Raw genomic sequence first — 24827 nt, 5'->3', positions numbered from 1 at the left:
TAACCGCGGCCATAGGCATCATTAAAAAAAGGGCGCTCCTTATAACAATTAGTCCGTAGAGGAAACATGCTTGTAGCTTTATCTACTGCATACGTGGCAACGACTATATTGATTCATGTCAACCCATAACAAACGAAAAGAAAAGACAAGATTAACGGATAAACCCTAAACTAGTAACCGCACGAGTGACTGTATGGTGAAGGATTAATATTCTCATCTTATTTTATATTTCAAGGTTCAAGGTGAAACATTTGGAAGGATAAGAGATGGAAATAAAAGAATAGAGGAGATTGCGACCATATCGATATCTTCATAGGACCCCCTCATTCCACAAATTAAATTGCATGAGAAACACTCGTCAATCTGCGGAACTGGGCACATGTTTTAGTTCTAGTAGCTTTCCTTGCAAATTGCAATTGTACATGTCATCTTACTATCTTCTTCCACTACAGGACCCGCATATTAATCACAGGTAGAACTACCGTACCATATGTCTTCAGCACAAAATCCTCTTTATCATTTTTTTGAACCCTAATATTATATATCATCAATAGAGTTTATTGTTTTTACATGAGTGATTAATAAATAATATTTAAAAATATTCATTAAAAATATGATATTAAATTATTAAATTAAAAATATTATATTATTGGCTAAAAGTACTAGCGAATATAGTGTGACTTTTTTCTTTATTATTTTCTTCGGTTTCAAAATATATATAGTTTATATATAAGTAACTACTCAAATAAAAATGATAAAAATATATTTTTAAAATATGCTTTGTTTAAAGTGTAACTTATTTATTTAACTACACTTTAAATAAAAATCACTACAACAAATCTTTAAGATAGCGATGGTTATTTTACAGCGGTTTTGTAAATGTGCCGCGAAAAGACAAATTGCGGCACATATAGCGGCGGTTAAAGGTGGGACTGCAATCAGGACGACATTTAGCGGCGATTTTAGCAAAACCGCCGCTATATTGCTGTAAGGTTAACATTTCGCGGCGGTTTTCTTCAAACCGCCGCTATATTGCCGGTCAGGTTTGTATTTCGTGGCTTCTTTTCGAAAACCGCCGCGATATATCCGCCGGTGACTTCTTGTTAGGCATTTTGCGACGGTTACTTTTAAACCGCCGCAAAATGCGTGTTACCACATATTGCATCGTTCTCTTTAGAAATAACCATCTGGGTATAATATAGTTAAATGAAAACTACTTTTTGAAGCTACATATGATTAAATCATTCTTACTTAAACTCGTAACACTTTTTCTACATTCGGTTTACGATAAAAAATTCACAAGTTACTTGTAACCTTTATATGTTAACTCATGTGAACAAATTTACCACTAAGATTTTCTTGAATACGTTATTGGCATTTAAAAATTGCATTCAATCATGGATGTAAAAGTAGAAAATAAAGGAAAACTCTGATATTTATGAAGTTAAAATAAAGTTCTAGAGAGCATACATCAAAGTTACTCCTCTTTGAAGTTATGCCTTACTAAACCTAAACCAAGAATAAACATGTACAACTGTGACCCAAATCGTTAAACTAAGGAAATCAGCATAACTATTATAATAAAAGATCAAAATTTCTCTCCAACATCATATTGACCTGGCGAAAAAAACTCTGTTATGAATCTATGGGCTTCACGTTTCAGAGGATCTGATATTTCATCTCCATACCATGGCATCTTATTCAGATCAAAGCACCTTTTCTTAACATGTATATCATCTTGTTTATCTTGTTGGTCTTCTAAAGTTTCATCCTCTTCATCCAGAACCTTATTCAGATCAAACTGCATGGATCTATCAACTGCTACAGAGGATACATCATCTAAAATGTCTTCTGAATCAGACTCTTCTCCGTCTAGACTGTCAGGAACTATTTCTCCGGAATATTCAGGTACGACTGAAAATATCAACATGCACATAACAGAATGAGTATACATAGAAGGAATTGAGAACTCTGGAGTTATTAAATACTGACTTAGAAAAAAAACCAAACTACAAGATGCTAAGACAATTTTATTATTAAACGCAAATTTTCGACAATTACCATCACCCTTGTTAGTAGTTTGTGCAATTTTCTTAAACATAAGCTCTGTAGCAATTGTTGTGCTTGCAGAGGATGACAACAAGTCCTCATTTTTTATCGATCCTGTTCCACCGTCATGTTATGTTCACTATTGTTTTCAAAACGTAACACTAGTGAAATTATATTATGTAATACATAGCAAGATTATAAAAAATGCAACCCTAATAACAACTGTAGAAGGAATAAAGATTTAACATATACTAACATTTCCATACTAAAATCGATGAAAGAACCAAAAATTCGGCTTTTACTCATGAGGATTCACAATAACATAACTATTTAACTGAAAAAAAAACTACACAAGTGTAAAGTAACCAAAGAAAATAACATACAACGCTGAGTTTATTTAACTTAGTTAATGACAAAAAGATCATTTTTAAAACACATTAAAATGCTTCATACAAAGCATTATGCGACATCATCGAAATTCTCTGAGACATTTTCTATGAGGTCTTCTATATCCTCCTCCCTTGTCAACAGTAAATCTCCAATGTCACCTTCCGCTGACATGTTCAACCCTGGTTGCGGAGAAAAACCAACTTCAGCTTCTTCATTCTCTTCTCCCATGTCATACAAATCCCTTGGTTTCTCATGAACCACAACACTCCATTCTTTAGCTACTTCATCATCCACATAGTATACAAGCTGAGCTTCTGATGCCAATATGTACGGTTCATCTTCTTCACGATTACCAGTGTGTATTGGATGAGAGAAATTAACGCTGGTAAGCCCCAAATAGTCTTGTTTGATGCCTCTACTGGTAGTGGTATCAGCCCAAACACATTTGAACAATACCACTGTGAAGGAACAACTGTAATTCAACTCAATTATGTCTATAATTTTTCCGTAATACGGAACACCACCAACAGCCACTCTATTATCACGCATGCTTGCATAACTTCTCATATTAGATGATACATATACTCTACTATTTTGTGTTTTTATCCCGTTTTCCTTTGTGACAGTTCGAAACTTGTACCCGTTAACATTATATGCCCCAAAACGTCTGGCCTGAGTCATGGGACCGCACGCAAGCAACTTCAGCTCTTTCGATTGAATAGTACTTTCCAGAAGAACCTGGAACCACATAATATTCACGCTTTATATTAAAGTCGGTTTTAAAAATGTACTAATTCCAGGCTAAAAAAACATTGGTCAGGTTAGTATTCTGTCAACCTGAGCATTGAACCACCGAGGAAATTCTGCATGGACGACACTATCAATCTTAGCTGGGGACCTTGTCTGATGATGCATGCTTCGCTTTGTCTTTTCCCTAAATGTACTTTATTGTAGAGAAGAAAATTAGTCCAACTAGAAACTAGGGTAAAAAAGTTACGTTGGTGTTTTAGAAATACATGCGTATACTTACTCAAGGAACGGAACAACGGCATCGCAGTTGACTAGCACATGCTGATGAGCTTGATGTTTTTCCATTGGAGTGAGTTCGAAATGCGAAACTGCCCCTAATGCCTTGCCAATAGCTGGGAAGATACTCTCCTCTGAATTGTGAGGAACGTCAACAGGCTCATCGTCAACTCGCCCTGGTCGGTTAATTCTAGTCTTAATATTATCCAAATACCTAGAACAGAAAGTCAGGATTTCCTCAGATAAATAGCCTTCTGCAATTGAGCCTTCCGGTTGTGCTCTATTACGAACATATTGCTTCAGACGTCCTAAATACCTTTTATATAAATACAATAAAATACTTAGTATATACACAATTAATTGATTTGAATGTACTAAAGGGGTTTATCAGTAAGCTAACCTTTCTATTGGATACATCCACCTATAATGTACGGGTCCACCAAGAGTAACCTCATCAACGAGATGCACGGTGAGGTGAACCATGACGGTGAAGAAGGATGGAGGAAAAATCATTTCCATCTGACACAAGGTTTGCACAATATGATTCTGAAGCTCAGCAAGCTGCATAGGGTTTATGGCTTTCCCACAAAGTTCTCGGAAAAATGACGACAAATTTGCAATCACATTGGACACCGAACTTGGAAGTGAAAACTTCACCAAAATTGGGAGTAATTGTTCCATCAGAATATGACAGTCATGACTTTTCAACCCAAATAACTTGCGCTGTCGCAAATCAACACAACGAGCAACGTTGCTAGAGTAACCATCTGAAAATATCACATTCTGCAAAGTCTTCAAGAAAACATCCCTCTGTGAATTTGACATCGCAAATATTGCAGAAGGATATTTACCACCTTCCCCCAGCCATAATTCAGGCCTTATACCCATGCATTGTAAATCTCTGCGAGCTTTTAGATTGTCCTTTGATTTGCTGCTATCGTTTAAGATAGTGAATACCACATTGTCACACACGTTTTTCTCTATATGCATCACATCGAGGTTATGACGCAACATCTGATCCTCCCAGTACGGGAGGTCAAAGAAAACACTCTTTTTCTTCCAATGTGAATCATCTTCATCCGCATCCTGGCCATTGCGTCTTTTTTTAGATGTCACACTTGAACTCTTCCCAAATGAAACGTGCACATTAGACTGCTGCCTCAATACATCTGTTCCGGATAACTTCTTTGGCGGGTCTCTACCTTCGACCTGCCCATCAAATCTATTCCGGTCTAGTCTGTATTTGTGTCCCTGGTTTAAAAAGCGTCGATGGCCCATGAAACACCATTTTTGACTGTCTTTCAGCCGATGTGGCTTAGCATCTAAGTTACACGTAGGACAGGCTAACCCACTGTGCGTATTCCAGCCGGATAGGTTTCCCAATCCTGGAAAGTCGCTGATAGTCCACATTAGTGCCGCACACATCTTGAAAGTGTTTCCCTCTTTGGCATCATATGTTTCAATGCCATCCCATAATTGCTTCAACTAATCTATCAAAGGCTGCAAATAAACATCTATGTCGTTACCCGGCATTTTCGGCCCAAGAATAAGCGTGGATAGAATGAAAGATGTCTGCTTCATGCAAATTCAGGGTGGTAAATTATACGGAATAAGAATCACAGGCCAGATGGAGTACTTTGTGCTCATATTCCCAAAGGGATTAAATCCATCGCTCGCCAAGGCTAGGCAAACATTGCGCGGATCCGCGGAAAAATTAGTATACTTTGCATCAAACTTTTTCCATGCTTCAGCGTCCCTTGGATGCCTAAGGAAACCATCGTTATTAGACGCCTGTTTATGCCATAACATATCACTCGATGTCTTGCTGCACATGAATAACCGCTGCAGTCGTGGTATGAGGGGAAAGTAACGAAGACTCTTGGCTGCTATAGGTTTTCCTTTTCTCTTTACTGGTACGTTGAGCCTAATAATAGATCCCTTTTTAGGCTTCTGCTTCCATCTTGAACATCCACATTTCTTGCACCTAGTCAGGTTCTCATCATCACCTCGATACAACATACAGTCATTTGGACAAGCATCTATCTTGGTGTATTCAATACCCAGCTTTCTTATAGTCTTCCTAGCTTCATACACTGTCTTTGGGAGTTTTGCTTGTTCGAATGCGTCGCGCAGCAAGTCAAGAATCATTGTTATTGCCTTATCACTCACACTGCACATACACTTGATATGATAAAGCTTAACTAAAAACGATAATTTGGAGTACTTTGAGCATCCGGGATATAACTCCTGCTCTCCATCTGACAGTAGATCGTTAAAATCCTGCGCCACGCGACTTGGACCTTCATACAAGCTCGGTAACACGTCTTCATCATCTTCTGCATGCTCGATTGTTGTGATGTCCTCACTCCCATTTTGTATCGTGAAGTTGAATGCATCGTTGACCATTTGGTGCATTTGATTCACTTGGGATATCAGATTTTCATCTTCTCGTCCCAATCCAGGCCTCTCTTCAACCGGCTTCTCACCATGACGCACCCAAATAGTATATACAGGGAGAAATGGTCGTAACAACAGATGGTCGTATGCCTCCTCTCTTGTTTGCATAAGTTGAAACCCGCATTTAGGACATGGACACTTTATCATACCATCAGAGGATGCATTCGAAAACGCAAAGTCTAAAAAAGTGTTCAGTCCTTGCCTATATTCCACACTACCCCGTGACTTTGAAATCCAGGTTTTATCAATATCTAGTATAGTATCAAAATATATCGAACTAATTATTAGTGACGTACGAGATATGAGAAGACAAACTGGTAAAAATATGCATCCATCATAATTATGACGATATAATTTTAGCTAGCAACTTAGTTTTAGCAAATTACAGTTGATATGAAATTTAAAGTTTCTGTGAGTCTACCTTAAAGTGAACACCGTGTAACTAATGTCTTTATTAAATATGTCATTACTTCTACTTGTTTTAACTAAATTATTGTGTAGGTGTCATGCAACTTGGTTGAAATTGTTTTGGTTTTATATTAACTATCATTAAAAAAAATTAGATATTACAATCCAATAATGATTTCAAATTTTATGTTACAAGAAATTATAAATTCAAATCAATAAATTATATTTTATTCTCAGCCACTTTTTAATTTGGAATAAAAGCTCCTTTACAGTCTTAATTTAGATATATGGTGCATTAGTTGATTATCAAACATTATACGTTTTTATGTTAAATACCATTTTTAATTAGAGTTGGTCAAACTGGATTTTGAATGAAAGTGATCTTGTAAAATTGATTTTGGATAGAAGTGAGTTTGTGCCAACATAATTTATGTTTGGCAATTCTATACTAAAATTGATTTTGATAAAATGAATTTGTTTGGATAATATTAGTTAAAATCACCTTTAGATAGAGAATTAGTATATTACTAAAAAAATATAATATTAATTTATAATATTAGTTTTTAATATATTTAATCGGTTTTAATACTTCTTTTTAGTATATTTTTTATATAATATTTTTTATAAAATTATATTTTAGTCTGTTATAATTTTTTCTAATAAAAATTAATATTTATACATTAAATTAAAAATAACATATAAAATAATATATTTTATTACTTCTTATGAATACTCTCATCAAATCTTACGCTCTGTGCCGTTTTAGAATCTTTGTTACTAATTAGTATACCATATACTAATTAATATAATAAGTAATACTATTAATATTAAATTATCCTTATAATATAATAATATTATATGTTATAAATTACTAAACGGATATTTCGACAGTTATACATCATAAGCAATTATTATAATAAATTAAAATCATTATAATATCTATAATTATATTAATAAGGATATTAATACTTATAATATTTATAATAAATCTTATAAAATAAATTATGTTTATTGTTATGATATTATGTTTACTAATAAGGATATTATTTATAATTATTTATGAGGATATTAATATCTCTATAAATATTTACAACTGTTATTATAAATTAGAGCTATTATAAGCAATTATTATAATAATTTGATTAATAATTATTGTAATTTATTTATATAATTATTATATTTATAGATTTTATGATTGTCATATATTTATAGGTATTATAAATATAGTAATAGCTATTTATTAGAATAATAAACATTATTAATTTATAATTATTAATTATTCATATGTATTATGTAATAGAAATTACTAATAACGTACATTACTTATAAGAATAAATTATTAATTTTGTGAAATGTTACACTTAATTTCTCCCACTGATTTTAGTTTGCCTGGTTTGGGAAATTTTTCTTAAACGGCGCCCTTTTTGATTTTTATTAAAAAAAAATAAAGAAACTTAAACCTAAGGAGAGACCCGCAAGCCCCTGCTCCTCCCAAGACCCGACTCACCTCTCTTCTTAGCTAAAAAATGAAATAACAACGAAACAAACCCTAGTAACCGCCGCCCTCTCTTATCCCCGTATTGCAACCATTGCTCACCACAACCATCGCACCTCCACAGTCATGCTCCACCGCCTCGTTTTATCATCTCCCAGTGCTTTCTTTCTGTAGTGGTTGGCGTCGTCTGGTCATCGGAGCCAGGATTGAAGATTCGTCACCACCGCCGCTGTGGAGTTATCTATTGTCGTCCCCGGCGTCGAGTTTTTTGTTCTCCTCATCGTCACCGCCGAGCTCTCTCCTCTCCTCGCCGTCACCGCCGAGGTATCTCTTCTCCTCGCCATCACCGCCGAGGTCTCACTTCTCCTCACCGTCGCCGTCGAGGTCTTACTTCTACTCGCCGTTGCCATGAATCTCTCTCTTTGTCGCCATCAAACCGGCTCTTTCTCTCTCTGACCCTTCATCTGGTTAGATTAAAGACTGCTTCTTAAGTTTGTTTGTTCTTGTTTTGTTGATCTGTTTTTAACACTTCTAAATTATTGGTTGAGTTGCTGGGGTGGCTCACTGATATACTGTTGCCGAGATTTTGTTAATATCTGACTATTCTGAGTTGCTGAGATTGCTCTAATAGTATTGTTGATTGTTTTTTCTTGTGTTTCTCTGGTTATCTAGTCGGCATTAAGCACAATTTATTGAATTTGATTTTGATCTCTTGCTTGTTTTATTATGTTGATTTGTTGCTAATAATACTATTTGAGCTGTTGGGTAAGGTACTGAATCTGAATTGTATGACATCTTGTGAATTTGGTTAAATTTTATATGCTATTGTTAACATGTTTTTTAGTTGTATATTTTTTTGGGTTAAAAATTTAATTTTTCAAATGCTGTTTATTTTGATTTAGACTGAAATTAGAAAAAGAATAAAAAGAGGGTTCAAATAGTACATACATGAGACATACACAAACAATGTGACTTACCTGGTTGAAGATCCATATAACTAGCTATTGGTGTGATAATTAAGGAGTTCAACAAACTGAAAAACAAAAACCGAGGTTCATCATGAGATATAAAAACAATTTAATGTGAAACATCTCAAAGTAGCATGTATAAAAATATTTACAGAGAAACCCAAGTAGAGGAGAACCAGATAGGTGAATGTGGCTTCAGAAATGATTAAGTGCTGAACTTGTGTAAACTGATTGTATTGCTTTTCAGTGAAATTTATTTAGTTGAATAAGCACGTTTATAACATTTGAGAATCACATATTTTTATAACTGATTATCTCAACAAACTTTTGAAATTCCCATAAAGTTCTCTATTTTTATGTTATCCTAACCGTTTACCTCCACTTAAATTATGCAGGTGGTACATTTTACTTTTATAAAGATACAATGGTTAACTTGTTTAAGTTAATATGGTAACTTAATAACATATTTGGTGCAACGACTAAGGAACATGTACATTGCATAATAGAAATTTAAAAGTGATTTGAAAATACTCTAACAAACTATTTAAATTGATTAAGTTAAATCTGATTGTCAAACGGTGTTGTGATCTGATTGCATAACAGAAATTTAAAAGTGATTTGAAAATACTCTAACAAACTATTTGAATTGATTAAGTTAAATCTGATTGTCAAACGGTGTTGTGATCTGATTGCATAACAGAAATTTAAAAGTGATTTGAAAATACTCTAACAAACTTTTGAATTGATTAAGTTAAATCTGATTGTCAAACGGTGTTGTGATCTGATCCCATTTTTTCTCGTTTTCTGTTGTATACGTAAACCCCAAAATTTCGATTTTTTTTATATAAAAAATACTACTGGTTCGTTTTCTTTTTGTTCATTCGTAAAATTGTTTTTCCCTCTTTCTTTCATTCTTCCAGCGATATGTTTGCATTGAAAGAAGATCAATGAGAAACCTTGTTTCCTTGTTCGCCTGTTTGTAGCTCGTTTATAAGGTAAGCTTCTTCTTCGTCATCTTCATCTTCTTCTTCAGTCTAATTTCATGGGAAAAGGGTTTTAGCTTTCTGAAGGAAAACAAAAGGGTCTAACTTTTTTAACAAAGGTCTTTCCAAAACCCATATTGTGAAAGTTGGCTCCTTTGTGTGAGAAAGTGAGCTCTGATGTTTTTTATTAGTGTATATACATAATGTCATGAAGAAAATTGGAATCTATCTTTTTAGTTCATGTATACTTAAATGCCCACACTTTATTTTTTCATTCATTCATTGTCTTGTTTGATCGAATAATCTTCAAACTATATCAAACCAAAGTATCATCATATATTATTATAACGAATATATATACACAAAAAGCAAATCACCAATTCAAACTATGTATTTATATTCAAACTATGTATTATTTAAGTTTTTCTAATGTATAAATTTAATATAATTATATTATCATGAAGGAAAATATACTTTAAATGTATAATATGCGGAGTGAATTTTATGGTAGTATCTAATTTTATTTAATTTATTTTTTTATGTTAAAATTTAAATATTTAATAATTATTTATTTTTATACTTTTAAAATTAAATATTAATTTTTATTTTAACTTTTTTCAATAAATTAAATAAATACTTTTAAACACCATAAGTAAAAGGCAACATAACATTTAACAGTGAACTAAGAAACTAAAGCATATGTAATATTTTAGTGCACAATGAAAAAGCCAAGATAGCGAATGCCAAACATATCACACAGATTAAGGAGGAAAAGTAGAGATAAAGGAGGATTAAAGCTCTTATTAGTATTCTAATTAGGGAAACATCAACTGTCTTTTAGTTTTTTTTATTCATAAATTGCTATAGGTTTATAGTGGTTCATAAATTTTTTATTCTTTTATCCGTACCAAAATTTTTAAGTAAATAGATAAAACAAATAAAACAGTATTATTGTTGGTTAAGACTTAAGAGATGGCAATGCTCGAGCACTGTTTGATTGGAATACTTTGATGTGTGAACTTGCATCTTGTTTGTGCATCTGTAGGAGAAGAACAAGATCTTAATATTTATTACAAATAGATAGATAGACAGTTAGTTATTTAAGGTAGTTGTAAGTTAGTTAGTTATACTTTCAGTTACTAGTTCTATTCTGTTATAACATATTATAGTCTAGATGAGATCAAAGTATATGTAATATGTTCTGGAAATTAAGCTGATCAATATAAATTTCTCATTTACTAATTTGATATTTATTAGTCAGTTTAGTTAGAGGACATGTTAGTTGGAGGAATTTGTATTGAAGAGATTGATTTGAACTTTCTGTTCATCAGTTGAACCAATCTGGGTTGCGCACTCCTCAGTGTACACTTCAAGGCACCCTCACGAAACCACAAGATCTGAGTGTAACCAAGGTCTGTTTCTTTCTTCTCACTTGTTAAATCATATTTAGATTCAGTTCACCATCTATGACTAATTTCTCCTATGACTTTACTAGAAGGAAGCTTTTGTATTTCGGTATGGTTTTTGGTGGCAGGGTTATAGGAACATGTAGTGTTTCTACTGTGCTTGTGTTTTGATGAGATCTTACTCCTCATTGTTTGACATTCCCTGCCATTGTGCAGCGCCTTGTTTCATTTTGGGGGAAGAGGTTCGGAGAAGAAGTGGATCAAGATCTTAATATTTACCTGCAAGTGACGTAGACAGGTTAATCGTTAATGTCTTCCTAATTATTTATGTCTTTTCTTTTTCGTCTAATATTATCTCTCATCCCTTTTTACAATAAGTCATGAATCATGATTATTATTAAATATAAACATCTAAAGCAAGGACAAAACTTCAGATTTTATTCTTGTGTGTTTTTCTATTCTTTTCTTTTTGTGTTGTTGGGTACTCTTTGCAAGCAAGTTAAGATCATTAACACAGGGGATCTTATCGGTAAGCAATTCTAAATGACAGTGATTAGATACTAGCTTTAAAAATGGAAAGAAATATTAGGGGGTCAATGAATTAATTAATAATACTTAGTGCCTCACTCTTGTAACTTGAATTTAATGTTTGCTAGAACGAATTTTGGAATAAAAAAATCTACAAAGGGGTAGACAGGGCCTGAACTTGAAGGAAAAGATCACGAACAGGCTAGAATGAAGGAGAATGTGATAATTAGAATATATTAGTTTTAGTAGAAAATTCAAAACACTCACAATATTAGAAAATTAGTAGAATATATTAGTTTTAGTCAGTAATGTGGTATTAATATTTAAAAATATAAATTAAAAATATATTATTAAATTATTAAATTAAAAAATAACACTTATGTGAAAAAATTGGTTAACGGGTACCGAATTTGTTAGTTTAGATTACTTGAGTTTAGATTACTTGAGTCTGTTCTCTCATATTATAACTAAGGTCTGATGACTGTTGATATAGTAAATAATTTAAAATTATTTGTATTACTATTTCTCCATTATTCTTTTCTTAATACTATGCTTCTTACATTCTTTCATAATTTATTATTTAAGGTTGTTTCTTCATTTTGGTCTCTGCCTCGTTTGGCTTCATATATAGAACAAAAGTAGGAAATACTGTATACAGTAAATATTAATACTATCTATATATGTGGAATTGTAGGTAAGAACACTATCTAATATTAATATAATTTGTCTACTAATATTGTTTTATATACAGGTTTTTAAGGATGCCTAGGAAACCAAGGTACAATATTATACGGGAACCCCCGAAAGATGCCAGAATTAATGACGGTACTGAAGAGACAACAGTTAGTGTTTGTGGTTAAGTTTTCTTGACGTAACCTTTAGTGAAAATTAAATATGTCCTTCAGTTGACTCATCGAACCGCATTAATTTTTCTCCCGGCAAAATTACTAGTTTAAGAAATAAAATAATTCTCAATATTAATTCGTTCTCTAAGATATAATTCTAAATAGTTTCACATTGCGTTAAGGTTGGGACCACGACTAGAGGAGCTCAGACATCACGGGAGGAAACACGTGATAGGGTTCCTCCGATATCATCCTCAGCTAATAGAGCTCCGGTAACCCGTATGAATGAACCGTTTCGTGCATCGCGCATCGACCATAGGAATGCACAATCGAGTACTGCTGATGACCTTCAAACTCCAACAGACAACACAGAGACTCGGCATCGCGCGGAAGTGGCTGATCATGAATTAGCGGATGAGGATTACGACCTAGAGGCGGATGAAGTTCCATCATTTCATGACCACATCGACGACTTGTTTGCTGCCCAAGAAGTCGAAGGTCAGCATAACAACAAGAAAGCTAAAGATACAGATTCCTGGGAAGTTACTGTTATCGGTAAACATTTTTTTTCCTCCCATTTTGGTAAATAGTGATCTGTATAGTCCTTTACTTCTATTTTTCTTTTGTGCAATGATTAGAGATTAATTTTGTTTCCCATACACTTCTTAAAGGACGGTGTCAGAAAAGTTTCTAAGCTGAGTGTGAAGGAGGCTATAGCCCTCCCTTCTAATACGAAGATAGTACTCCCATTTAACAGTTAGCTGCAACCGATTGGTCAGGCAGCAGGATTACTAAGTGGTTTCATAGGGAATTTGGGTGCGGATTATTCCCAGTTCCCCATATACTTAGAAAGTTGGAAGCTGGTGAGCAAAGCAAAGAGGGATCATGCGTACAACATGCTTAAGGTAGAACTTTAAGCTTCTACAATTTAAGCAATTTTAGTTTTTGGTTTTTTCTTTTTAGGTCGTTTGCATGGGTAATTTAATTAGTTAGTAAAATTTTCATATTGTGTTTGTCACATCATCATTTAATCGCTTCTCATTTATACATAATTGCGACTGCTTCTACTGGATTTGAGGGTCATACTTCAATAATTTAAATTAGCCTGTAATTGTTGTGGCATGTCTTAAATATATCACTCTTATACTTGTTTGTTGGTCCTCGTTAATGACAATGTAAATGGGTTGCAGCGGGTCTTTTACTATGAGGACGATGCTGGAGGAAAAATAAAGCGTGATATTTTGAAGATGATAGGAAAGAACTGGAAGGATTCAAGACACCACTTGTTTCATAGGTGTTACAAACAAATAAGGACTTATGAGGAAAATCTTCGGCATCACCCGAAAGGAATAGACAAAAATGATTGGAAAAAGTTCATTGACTATCGCCTGAATGAAGAAACGCAGGTAAGCCTTGGTATATTTTATTATTTCCACATAAAAAAACATGTGTATATATAGTAATTCCCTTACATTTGATATTCATCATATCTTTCTCATTTGCATTTGTTTTGTTACTTGTTCATAGAAAAAGTGTGAACAGAACACTTTAAATCGGAGCAAGCAAGTTTACACACATACTGGGGGCTCCAAAACCTTGGCACGAAAAAAAGACGAAGTGGTAATAAGTCATCATTTGCATTAAGATTTCGATTAAGCTTCTTGAAAAATATTGTTGTTTACTAAATTGTGTCAATATCAATGATATAGGAGAGAGAGCAAGGAAGGCCCGTTGGTAGAGGAGAGTTGTTTATCATGACTCGTATATCCACCCCGATGCGCATGTTGTTAGTGTAAGTGATATACCCCATTTTGAGGGTTTATCTTGTGTTGATTTCAGGGGTTTTATCAATAATTCCACACGCTTTCTATATGAAAATACAAGACTTTGTGTTCCTTTCCTAATTTTGCCTCATGGATGAAAATATGCTTATTTTGCACTAAATTAGATACATTTCTAATCTTCTCTTGGTGCCATTCGATGCCGTGACCTGTGTGTTAAGTGGTTTCAGAATATAGGGCAGGGATAGACCGGAAGAGAGAAGGATGACGGGTGCAAAGGAAGGGAGCATGAGAATTGAACTTTGGAAATCTCAGCATGAGCGCGTGCGCGCACTTGACGCCTCCGCGTGGATTGAGCAGTTAGAAGTCGAAGCCAAGAGCCAAGCCACGAGCCGGCTTGCGTAGCGGCTAGGCCATGATCTTCGTGGGCGCGCACGCGTACATTACGCCTCCGCGCACATTACAAGATGCCCTGGTGGCGCGCACGCGTACATTGCGCGTGCGCGCCGATGTTCGAATGTGATTTTTTTAAAAGAGCCACGTGACTTGGGCGTGGAGGCAGTTGGGAATCCCATTTTGGGGAAGTGCCCTGGCGGGAAAAGCTTAAGAAGACCAAAGGAACAAGGGTTAAAGGAATTTTTAGCTTATTTTCTAGATTCTGGATATTTTTGGAAGATAGTTAGTTACACTCTTGGAGAAGGAGAGAGATTCCAAGCTCTCATTAGGGTTCATCTTCATCCAATTTCTGAATTTTCATTCACTCTTTGGTGAGATCCATTGCAATTCTCAATTCATTTTTTTCATGTCATAGATCTTCTTCTCCAATCTCAATTAGTGTTTGTAACTGCTCAATTCTCATAGATCATAGATTCAATTTTGTAGTTTTGGATTTAATCAATTCCTTTAGAATCTCATTTCCATTGTTGTTCTTTGTTAATTGTTGTTAGTTCCTTGTGTTGAAATACTTTTAATTCTACTTTCTTCTCAATTTTACTATGATTTTCACTCTTGCTCATCAAATGTTTGATAAAATGCCAACACTAGTTATGGAGTAAAAGTTTCTTACTTGGCATAGGGTTTGGGCCATTAGAAGAAGTTGAATAGTTGTGTCAATTGTTGATTTGGAGTTAGGGATTGCTAATTGACTTGGAGTACACTAAAGCTAGATTTCCATAAGGTAAGGCTAGGACTTGTGACTCAAGTTGATTACTCTCATTTGACTTTCCTCTATACCTAGGGGTTAACTAAATGAAGCAAGGCCTAATTGTTGTCATCATTGAAGGAACTATAAGGATAGAATTTCTAATGCCAACCCTACGCCAAGTCTTTTAAGGATTGATTGTTTGTTTTCTATTTTGCTAAAACCTTCAAAGAATCATAACAAGGCTTCCTAATCAATAAGATGCACACTCTAGCAATTTCAAGGAAGGACGACTCGGGAGACTAGTACTCTCGGTTATAGATTGTAGGATTGTTTGGTGCGAAGTTTAAGTGTCGATTAGACTATACTCACGATCATATTCATCATTGAATTCTAAATCGACATGCTAAATCTCGTTTATCAGTAAGTCATGTTTGAAAATTTGAAGCAATATATAGCTTACTGTATATATCGTGCTACTGTTAACTTCTTCCTTTCCAATGCTGTATATTTTTAGGAAGCAATTTCAAATGTTGAGAGGCAGGATGGATCCTCTAAGCAACTTTCACAGAATGACTCGTTAGCACAAGTTCTCGAAAAGGAGCACCCAGGACGAGTTCGTGCCCTAGGTGCTGGACCATGTCCCACCCAAATCTTTGGTAACGCTGCTGGAATACCATCGGGTTCTGCAGAGTCCAATGCAGAGGATAAGAGGATGATTGCAGAATTGACGGCTAAGCTAGAAGAAGAGCGGGCGAAGAGACAATCAATACATAAGGTCTTGGGATATGTAATCCAACAGTTAGGAGGCAATTTGCCAGTTGAGATTGCTGAAGAGCTGGCTTTTGTGGGCGGTACACCGGACTCGTCATGCGTAGGGCCATCTTCATCTGGAAACCACGACCCGCAACAAAAACTTTGAATTTCAATTAATGGTCTTGGATACCTTTTACATTTAAGTTGGTTTAGTATGTTAGGCTTATTTTATCCAACTTGAGCATATTTACTTTATTTTGGATGATATTATGACAATTTCGTTATATATGTTATTTTTGCATAACTTTAATTTGGTTTGTTATGTTAATTGATCTGTTTTACTTGGTTTAAATTAGTTAAAAAGTAAAAAAATTAAGGTTTAATAAACACTCTTTGTCAAAATAGGTAAAATAATAGAAAATTTTAAATTTTAATGGAAAATTTGAATTTGGCGGCGGTTTTGAAACCGCCGCAACACCATAAAATTTTTTCCGTCCGCCATTTAGTGGCGGTTTGTAACCGCCGCAAATTGGATAATAGCAATTCCCTTCACATACTGCGGCAGTTAATAACCGCCGCTAAACCTAAATGGCATTTTGCGGCGGTTATTCCAGCGGTTGATTAAAACCGCCGCAATCCGTTTTGCCGCGCCCTATCTTCCGGCGTTAGCAGGAACCGCCGCGAAATGTTCTGCGGCGGTTCAAAACCGCCGCTAAACGGCTCCAAGAACCGCTGCTAAATGGCGTTTTTGTTGTAGTGAATAAATTTTTATAAATATCAAAATCTAACAATACAATTTATCGTCTAAAAATAAAAAATATTTTTATATAAAAATAATTATAAAATTTTTATATAATATCCATCTTTTATATATATAGCTTGTATTATTAAGTGTGTTGTGTAGTAGTTGAGCAAATTGCATTGCAACATCAAAATTCAACAGTTCTTGTAATTTAAAATATTTATTATTGTGGTAATTAAAATTTTGTATATATTGTATGATTTAATAATTTTATAAGTGTGAGTCTCATTATTTTTCTTTTAATATTTACATATGTATACTAGTTTTGATTTAGGGAGCAAGCGCGCTCCGCCTGTCCGCCACAAAAAGGAGTACAGAATTGCATTGGCATTTAATTTGTATGATATTAACATTATGGAAAAGTATAAGGAGTCAATAGAATATTTATATAATGTATATAATAGAGGTTTAAAAAATATTAGAGATATAATTATTAGTATTATTTTTTTTATTAGCTGAAATTTTTGGGATGAGTGATATTATGACATGGTATTAGAATTTTAGATTCAATGAGTGATGTTCATTTTGTAACTCAATAGCCCATTATACATATTATATAAATAGTTCATTGACTCCCTAGCAGGACTCTAAAGTTATATTCTTAATTCATATAACTAACGTGTAAAGTTGGCGGCATTATTTTTAATTGGATAAAGTAACTTATATCTAGTTATATATAAATAAAATTTTGAGGCTTGCTACATATACAAGTTTTTTTGACTTACAAGTCTTACAAGTTCAATAAAACACACGCATTACACTTAATTAACGTATTACACACTTTCACATTTAAGAGTAAATAAAATGCACGTTATTCAATAACTTCCTGTTTCCAAAGCGCGCTACTCACCATGCATTATGAACGACTCTTCTTCTTCTTCCTCCATGAAAATAATTTTCTTGCCAAATTTGAAGATAATGGAATTTCAGAAATACACTCAAACAATTACAGAAATACACCCAAAGAATTACAGAAATATACCCAAACGGTTACAGGAATTCACCCAAAGGATTACAGAAATACACCCAAAGGATTACAAAAATACACCCAAAGGATTTAAGAAATACACCCAAAATTCGTTGAAGTACACCTTATGCATATTTCAGAACTCTTTCTCTGTCTCCTCCTCATCTTCTGCTGCTTCTTCTTCTTCAAAAATGATTTCAGAGCTTGATGTAAAAAAAATGGAAATCGAGAATAACAAAAAAAGAAAACAGAGAGAAAAGCACGTAAATGAAGAAGAAGAACAGAAAGAGGAAGAAGAACGTGCAGCAAGAAGAAGAAGAAGGAGAAAGAGAAGGCAAGAAACGAAAGAAAAGAAGAAGAAGAGGAAGAGGAAGAAGAACATGCAAGAAGAAGAAGAACGAGAAAGAGAAAGCAAGAAACGAAAGAAAAGAAGAAGAAGAAGAAGAAGAAGAAGAAGAAGAAGAAGAAGAACGTGCAGCAAGAAGAAGAAGAAGGAGAAGAGAGAAGGCAAGAAACGAAAGAAAAGAAGAAGAAGAAGAGGAAGAGGAAGAAGAAGAAGAACGTAGACCTTGCATCGCATTTTTGGGGTTTATTCGTTAATTAACTTGTAAAGCATACAAGCCCTAATGACTTGTATGCAGAACTTTTCTCTAAAATTTTATATATAAAAGTTTAATTCTATCCAATATGTAATAATACTATCATACACTTATCTTAAGTTGTTATATATATCGCAAAATGGTTATCATTATAGTGACTATAAAACTTGATGACACTTAAAAAAATGATGTTAAAATTAAAATAATATTTTTTTAATATTTAAAAATATTTTTTAATTTAAAAATATAAATAAAAAGTATTATAAAAACAAAAAATATAACCTTAATTCAAAAATTATATAACCACCATAGCAAGTATAATGATAGCCAGAATACAGTCGACACTCGACACAATTCTTAATCTACAACTAATAACATTTGATTTTGACTTTAGTAACACCACTAAAATATGCTATTATAACTTCATATTTTAGTTTGTAGGTATATATAACTGAAAGATTTTGTTAAAAAACTACTAAAGATTAAAATAAAAAAAACAAAAATAAAAAGATTGAATAAATATTAATTTTTATTTTTTTATATTATATATGTTTTTTTTGTTAGGTGGATTGAACAATTTTTAATTTTTTTTCCCCTCGATTGCAGTTAATAAGAGTAAGAGTTGAACATGAGATTTTTGAGATAAAAAGAGACAGAATACGGTGTGAGTTAAGGCTCATTAGCATATTATATATGCTGTAACATCATAAATTTAACCATAAAGCCAATTATTTTTTTTAAACCATAAAGCCAATTATACATATATTTATTTAGTTTTGGGCCCGAAAAGCCGTTATATTAACAGTTCTTCTTTTATTTGGGTCCATATTTAGTTCATCAAACAACTAAAATAATTTCGCCAAATTTTTGTCCGTCTCTTTATGGCTTGGGCTTTGCATCCCTTATATTTTAAAGGGTAAAAATTTGCGGTTAGTAAAATTAATAGTTACCGACCAAAAAAAAAATAAATTAAAAGTTGATAATTATTAATTTTATATAAAAATAATTGTATATAATTTTTTATTATTTTAAAATTATCATATAAGAGTGAGAGACTGCAATACTTGACAATTTTACATATTATTATTTTTTTTTTATAGATAATTTGACATATTAACTACCGCCGGAGAAGGCACATTACCAGTCCATATTGATATTTACAATTATGGCATCATCATTAATTGTTGGAACCATTATTTATCTATAATCTAGTTCATTCTGCCAGTTTTGTCTGGCACCGTAGCCCAAAAGGGCATTGGTGATATATAAAGAAAAGACAAGACAATACCACTAGGAAATAGAGGTACATTTTGTACTTAAGAGTTCTGTTTCTATTTCTATATATGGTTGTGTAAAATTAAAGACAGTAAATGAATGTTATTTTTTTTTTTTTGTTTCTCACGGTATCTCCCAACGCGACAGGTCAAGGACTAATTCATCGCGGTACTGAACTCCATTTAAGGGTTTGCCGCTGGCCAATGGATTGCTGCATGCACAAGGCGGGATTCGAACCTCCAACACTTGTTTAAACGGATTAGTGAACTAACCACTAGACCAACCCAACTTGATTTCAATGAATGTTATTTAATCTAATCTAATACTAAATTATTAACAGAGAATTGTCAGGTAGTGAAAATTTTACGTTTCTTGAAATAGAGAGTTTGAGAGTTGAATTGACTATGGTGTTTCTTATGCAAATTAAAGTTGTTGTATTATACTATTATCTGTGGTTTTCTACTATTGGGTTATGTATGAAGTAATATTAGCTTCAATATCTTTAATGTCTTTTAACAATTGTCTCTTCAATTTCTCTCTTTAATGTTTATCTATTTTTTTATTCATTTTTTGCTACATACATTGAATTTAGATCTTTTAAATTTTAGATTTTTATTTTAGAGAATAAAATGAGATATCTCATTATTAAATATTTTTTTTATATTTTTTTGTTCCATTTATAAAATAAATAATAATAGATCACACTTTACCTTCTAAAAAAAATTCAAAATTTAGAGAATTTAAATTCCATACATTTATTTCTCTTTCCTCCCTTCTGACAATTCTTTCTTTAATAACAAGTAAGAAGAACGAAAAATTTTAAATTTAAATTTTAAATTGAAAAAACAAACATATTTATAACCCCTTCTTTCATTATTTACTATATTCTTCTGGTTGCCTCACTTATTTTTTATTTTTTCAATCTGTCATCGTGATCACGGTGGTGACGAGAGCATGGTGATAATTGCGATTGCTACAATTGCGGTGGGATGGGTCACATGGATTGGAATTGTAACCAAGAAGGAAGTGAATGTGGAGGCATGCATGACAGTGATGGTAGACGCAAATCTGTTATAACTATGGGATTTCTGGATATTTTGCAATAGACTGCCCAACAAATTCTTTGAAAATAAGATTTAATCACTTTCGATTTTCAAAAATTTTCAATTTCAAAGTTTTTTGTTTAATGTTTTTCAAATTTTTATCCAAATCTACTATATTTTGAATTTTTGCATTTTTTAAATCTTTTTTTAATGCTTCATCAAATTCTACACTTTTAGTGAGGTGTTCAATTATGAAACTCTAAGACAGTAAACCTTATCTATTCCAGGTAGTGAAAATTAAAAGAATATTGATAAAGAGAACTTGAGAATTAGATATTTTATAATATTTTCTATACAATTAATTCATTTGTAGTCTCCCATTCAATTTTTTTTCAAGTGAATTCTGCTTCTTATTTTTCATGACTTCTAACAATTTCTTCCTTTAATTAATTCTCTTTCATCACCGATTATTTTTCATCCATTCTCTATTTCAATATTTATTCCCTCCTCACCTAATAAGTAACAAAAACTTAAAATTTAAATTTTGAATGGCAAAAAAAAGGTATACTTATAACCCCAACATTAATTATTTAGTGGATTTGTAGAGTTGCTTCTCTACTTATTTTTTGAATCCATCATCGTGGTGGCGGTTACATTGCAATGAACATCGAGGTTGGAACTACGGTGGTGGATGAGGTGGTGACCGCTATGGTGGTGGAGCAGAACATGGAGGTGGCGGTTATCAATGTGGTGGTGGTGGATTCAAAGGAGAAAACGGTAGATCAGTAGAAAAAATTGAGCAGCGATAATTTAGAGCACATGCAGCAAGACTAGAAAAGTATAGAGCATATTACCAGTGTAACACCCCAATTAGCCTAAACTTTACCTCATGTTGTAAAGCAAAGGTTAATTAGAGATTACAACAGTTCTACACTTATACATATATATAGAGAAAATTAATATAATCTAAAAGCCTGATGAATGATATAGCTCAAAAACAGGATTTAAAAGTGCAAAACGTATTAACGAAGCTTCTAACTTAGAGCACAAGAAACAAATGTGATATAACAAAAGATAAGGAGTATAATATCATAATAATCTAGCCACGACTCGCGGAGTTTAAGCCGGCTAGTCATATATACAGACCAACAGAAACCTGACAGTAAAAAGAGCTTATACAAGTTTTGTTTTCTCAATACATGCCTCTAGGCCAAAAACAAAATACAAAAGTGAGAGATATATAAACAAAATAAACAAAAAAGACTCCAAGAGTAACAAGATCCTCCGCTTCTGTCACCATCCAAGCAACTCACCGAGGTGGGTTGCGACCTGCATCTGAAAAACACAACAGAAATATGGTATGAGAATCAGAAGTTCTCAGTATGATAACAGTACCCAGTGATGTAGGATATAAGACTCCGGGATGCCAAAGGCAATCCTAGACTTCATATCCATCACAAGATTTCAAATCTTAAGACATAACTAAAACAGTAAAGCATAAACATATATAAGACCTTAACATAAGATAAACAGGGTCCTCTATCTTAAGGAGTTTTTATTCTAACCAAACACCGCTGTCCCACAGCCTTCACCAACCTATTCTCCATGCGATCCCATCGCCACCGCCTTCCGAACCTCCTCAATCCTAGTAGAAATCACAATTATATACAATGCAAGAAAAACACAAGTATTGACATGTAAGGCAAGTAATTCAAGTAGCAATTAGGCATGTTATACAAATAAGCATACAATTACAAGTCGGCAAAGCAAACAAACAGGTAGAAGATGCACATGATGAATGCCTGCCCTATTGGCTGTGATATCACATTGTCGGTTCAACTGCCAACCCGAGATATGGTGCTCGGATCACGGTCCAGAGTTTTGTGGCTGCATACTCTAGTGATCCGAAGGGATGCAGTGTGATACTCTTGCCACGGACCTCACATCTCAACGCAAGCGGGACGAACCACTGCCCTTACGCCGCCGCTACCTCGACAGGCGGGATCCAACCGCCGTCCCTGCCGGGCGCATAGCGTCTCATAATCTCAATATAAAATAGTAGTTCAGTGGTTTTTCAGAAAACATTTTCAACTCATCAATGAATCATAATTGAACATTCGAGTCCTTGACTCATCTCAACCACTGTCCAATCAACATTTTCAATCTGAGTCCTTGACTCAACTCAACTACTGTCAACTCAATCTTTATTCCGAACTCATCCGTTCATCAGTACTCATTTCACATATCAATCATTCTTCTCATACCATCAAACCATCCTCAGTACACCAGAAACCTAATCCTCCATTTTTCTAATTTTTCATAAGAATATCAACTAAAACCCTTAGAGTATTTCCCATGTTTCAAATGCCCAAAACTAGGCCCAATAGTCTTAAAATGGTGTTATAGAAGCTTACAATCTTGTTGGAAAGGTGGAATAGTTGAAAACAAAGTTAAAATTTGAGAAACAGGGCGTGTGCGTACGCATAGGGGTGTTCGCACACACACCCTGGAGAAGTATTAAAACGTGTGCGTACGCATAGTGGTGTGCGTATGCACATGTACCAAAATTCACAATGTGTGTTCGCTCGCACAACCTGTGCTAGCGCCTTTAACAGACTGGCCGTTCCAATGTGTGCGTGCGCACAGGTTGCAAATCCTCATTGGTATGTGCGCACACAAGCTGTGCTAGAACTGTAAACAGATTGCCTGTCTCTGCGTATGCGTACACACAGGTCTATGCGTGTGCACAGGTTAAAATTTTCGCAGAGATGTGCGTGCCCACAAGGTTGTGCGTGCGCACATACCAGAAATCATAAAATTCTGCTACTTTGCAAAATTTCAGATTTTAACACCAATCTTTGTTTGATCATAACTTCATCTTCAAAATTCCAAATCTTACAAATTTTATATCGTTTCGAAGAGTTTTCAATAAGCTTTAATTTCATACAATTTTCAACCAATTTTAAATACTGAGTCAAAAGTTATGATCAGACAAAGTTCACTAAAATTTCTTTTTTACCGAAAGTTCACAATTTACCACATTCCTCAATTTCACAACTTAAACCAACCAAAACCAACTAAAACCATTTCAAAGTCCATTTTCACCAAAATTTACCCTTTATGTCATATAACACCCAACTTACCATATTTTCCTTCACATATTATTTTCAACCTCAATATCACATATATCACATTATAATCAATCCCCTTCCACATTTTATCAATCTCAACATCACACATATTATCACTATTCACTTTTCAATTCACACAATCAATCATCATCATCATATCATCATCAATCCATAATAAATCATCATATATCAATATTCAACAACTCATCAACCATTATAATTTAAACCTATCCTATAGGTCACTTGTTTAAGTGTCCATGAATATTATATACTACATAGAGAAAACCGAAACCATATCTTGACCGATTCCCAATATGCGCTATATCACCAATTTTAAGTGCAAATCAAGCTTTCAACCATCAACAATTCACCAAAAGCCACCAACTCAAATCCAAAAGCTCCCAAAATCACAATAATCAAGCTATAAGTTATACATAATTAATTCATAAAATCAATACTTAGGGTTCTTTATATACATAAAACCACAAGTGATTTGGAATTCCTTACCTTGCCTAATATGGATTAGGACAAAATCCACTAATTACCCGGTGCTAGATTGTACCTAAATAACTAAAATCACAAGAACCACTCATTCACCATAGCCAAAAACTGAATCTGTTATAGAAGGAAGAACTGGGCAAAAAATTGGAAGTTTCTTAGCACTTTGTTCAGATTAAATTGAGGAGCTCGACAAGAGCTTCGCGTGGCAATTGACGGCACGCAAATCGGATCTTTGGAGAGTGAAATATGGCTCCAAGAAGAAGATGATGAATAGTG

The 24827-nt window shown here is 33.7% G+C and overlaps 3 protein-coding genes across 6 annotated transcripts; 1 reads left to right on the top strand and 2 right to left on the bottom strand.

The window, feature by feature from the left end:
* Positions 1-2508: 2508 nt before the first annotated feature.
* LOC112782048 (uncharacterized) lies at positions 2509-4875 on the bottom strand. The gene is made up of 4 exons (XM_025824568.1): positions 3866-4875; positions 3470-3781; positions 3277-3382; positions 2509-3177 (listed from the first exon to the last, which is right to left on the bottom strand). Exons 1-4 carry the CDS (start codon positions 4873-4875, stop codon positions 2509-2511), a joined length of 2097 nt encoding a protein of 698 aa, XP_025680353.1.
* A 177-nt stretch (positions 4876-5052) lies between these two features.
* Positions 5053-6069, bottom strand: LOC140183592 (uncharacterized). Its single transcript, XM_072232051.1, has one exon. The coding sequence runs from the start codon at positions 6067-6069 to the stop codon at positions 5053-5055; it is 1017 nt and encodes a 338-aa protein (XP_072088152.1).
* Positions 6070-7773: 1704 nt separating this feature from the next.
* LOC112791398 (uncharacterized) lies at positions 7774-15209 on the top strand. 4 transcript variants are annotated; one of them, XM_072230150.1, is made up of 10 exons: positions 7774-8292; positions 9714-9788; positions 11108-11188; positions 11399-11480; positions 12462-12565; positions 12738-13110; positions 13227-13460; positions 13746-13961; positions 14083-14175; positions 14265-15209. In XM_072230150.1, exons 7-10 carry the CDS (start codon positions 13452-13454, stop codon positions 14349-14351), a joined length of 405 nt encoding a protein of 134 aa, XP_072086251.1. In that variant the 5' UTR covers positions 7774-8292; positions 9714-9788; positions 11108-11188; positions 11399-11480; positions 12462-12565; positions 12738-13110; positions 13227-13451; the 3' UTR covers positions 14352-15209. The 4 variants fall into 4 exon arrangements, 1 of the variants encoding a protein (XP_072086251.1); XR_003197206.3 differs by lacking the exons at positions 14083-14175; positions 14265-15209 and having other exon boundaries at positions 12462-12535; XR_011878884.1 differs by lacking the exons at positions 14083-14175; positions 14265-15209.
* The last annotated feature ends 9618 nt before the right edge of the window (positions 15210-24827 follow it).

This window comes from Arachis hypogaea, chromosome 3, assembly GCF_003086295.3.
Source record: "Arachis hypogaea cultivar Tifrunner chromosome 3, arahy.Tifrunner.gnm2.J5K5, whole genome shotgun sequence".
Classification (NCBI taxonomy): domain Eukaryota; kingdom Viridiplantae; phylum Streptophyta; class Magnoliopsida; order Fabales; family Fabaceae; genus Arachis; species Arachis hypogaea.
Note: the sequence above shows the minus strand (reverse complement) of the source record. Positions and strands in the feature narration are given on the sequence as shown.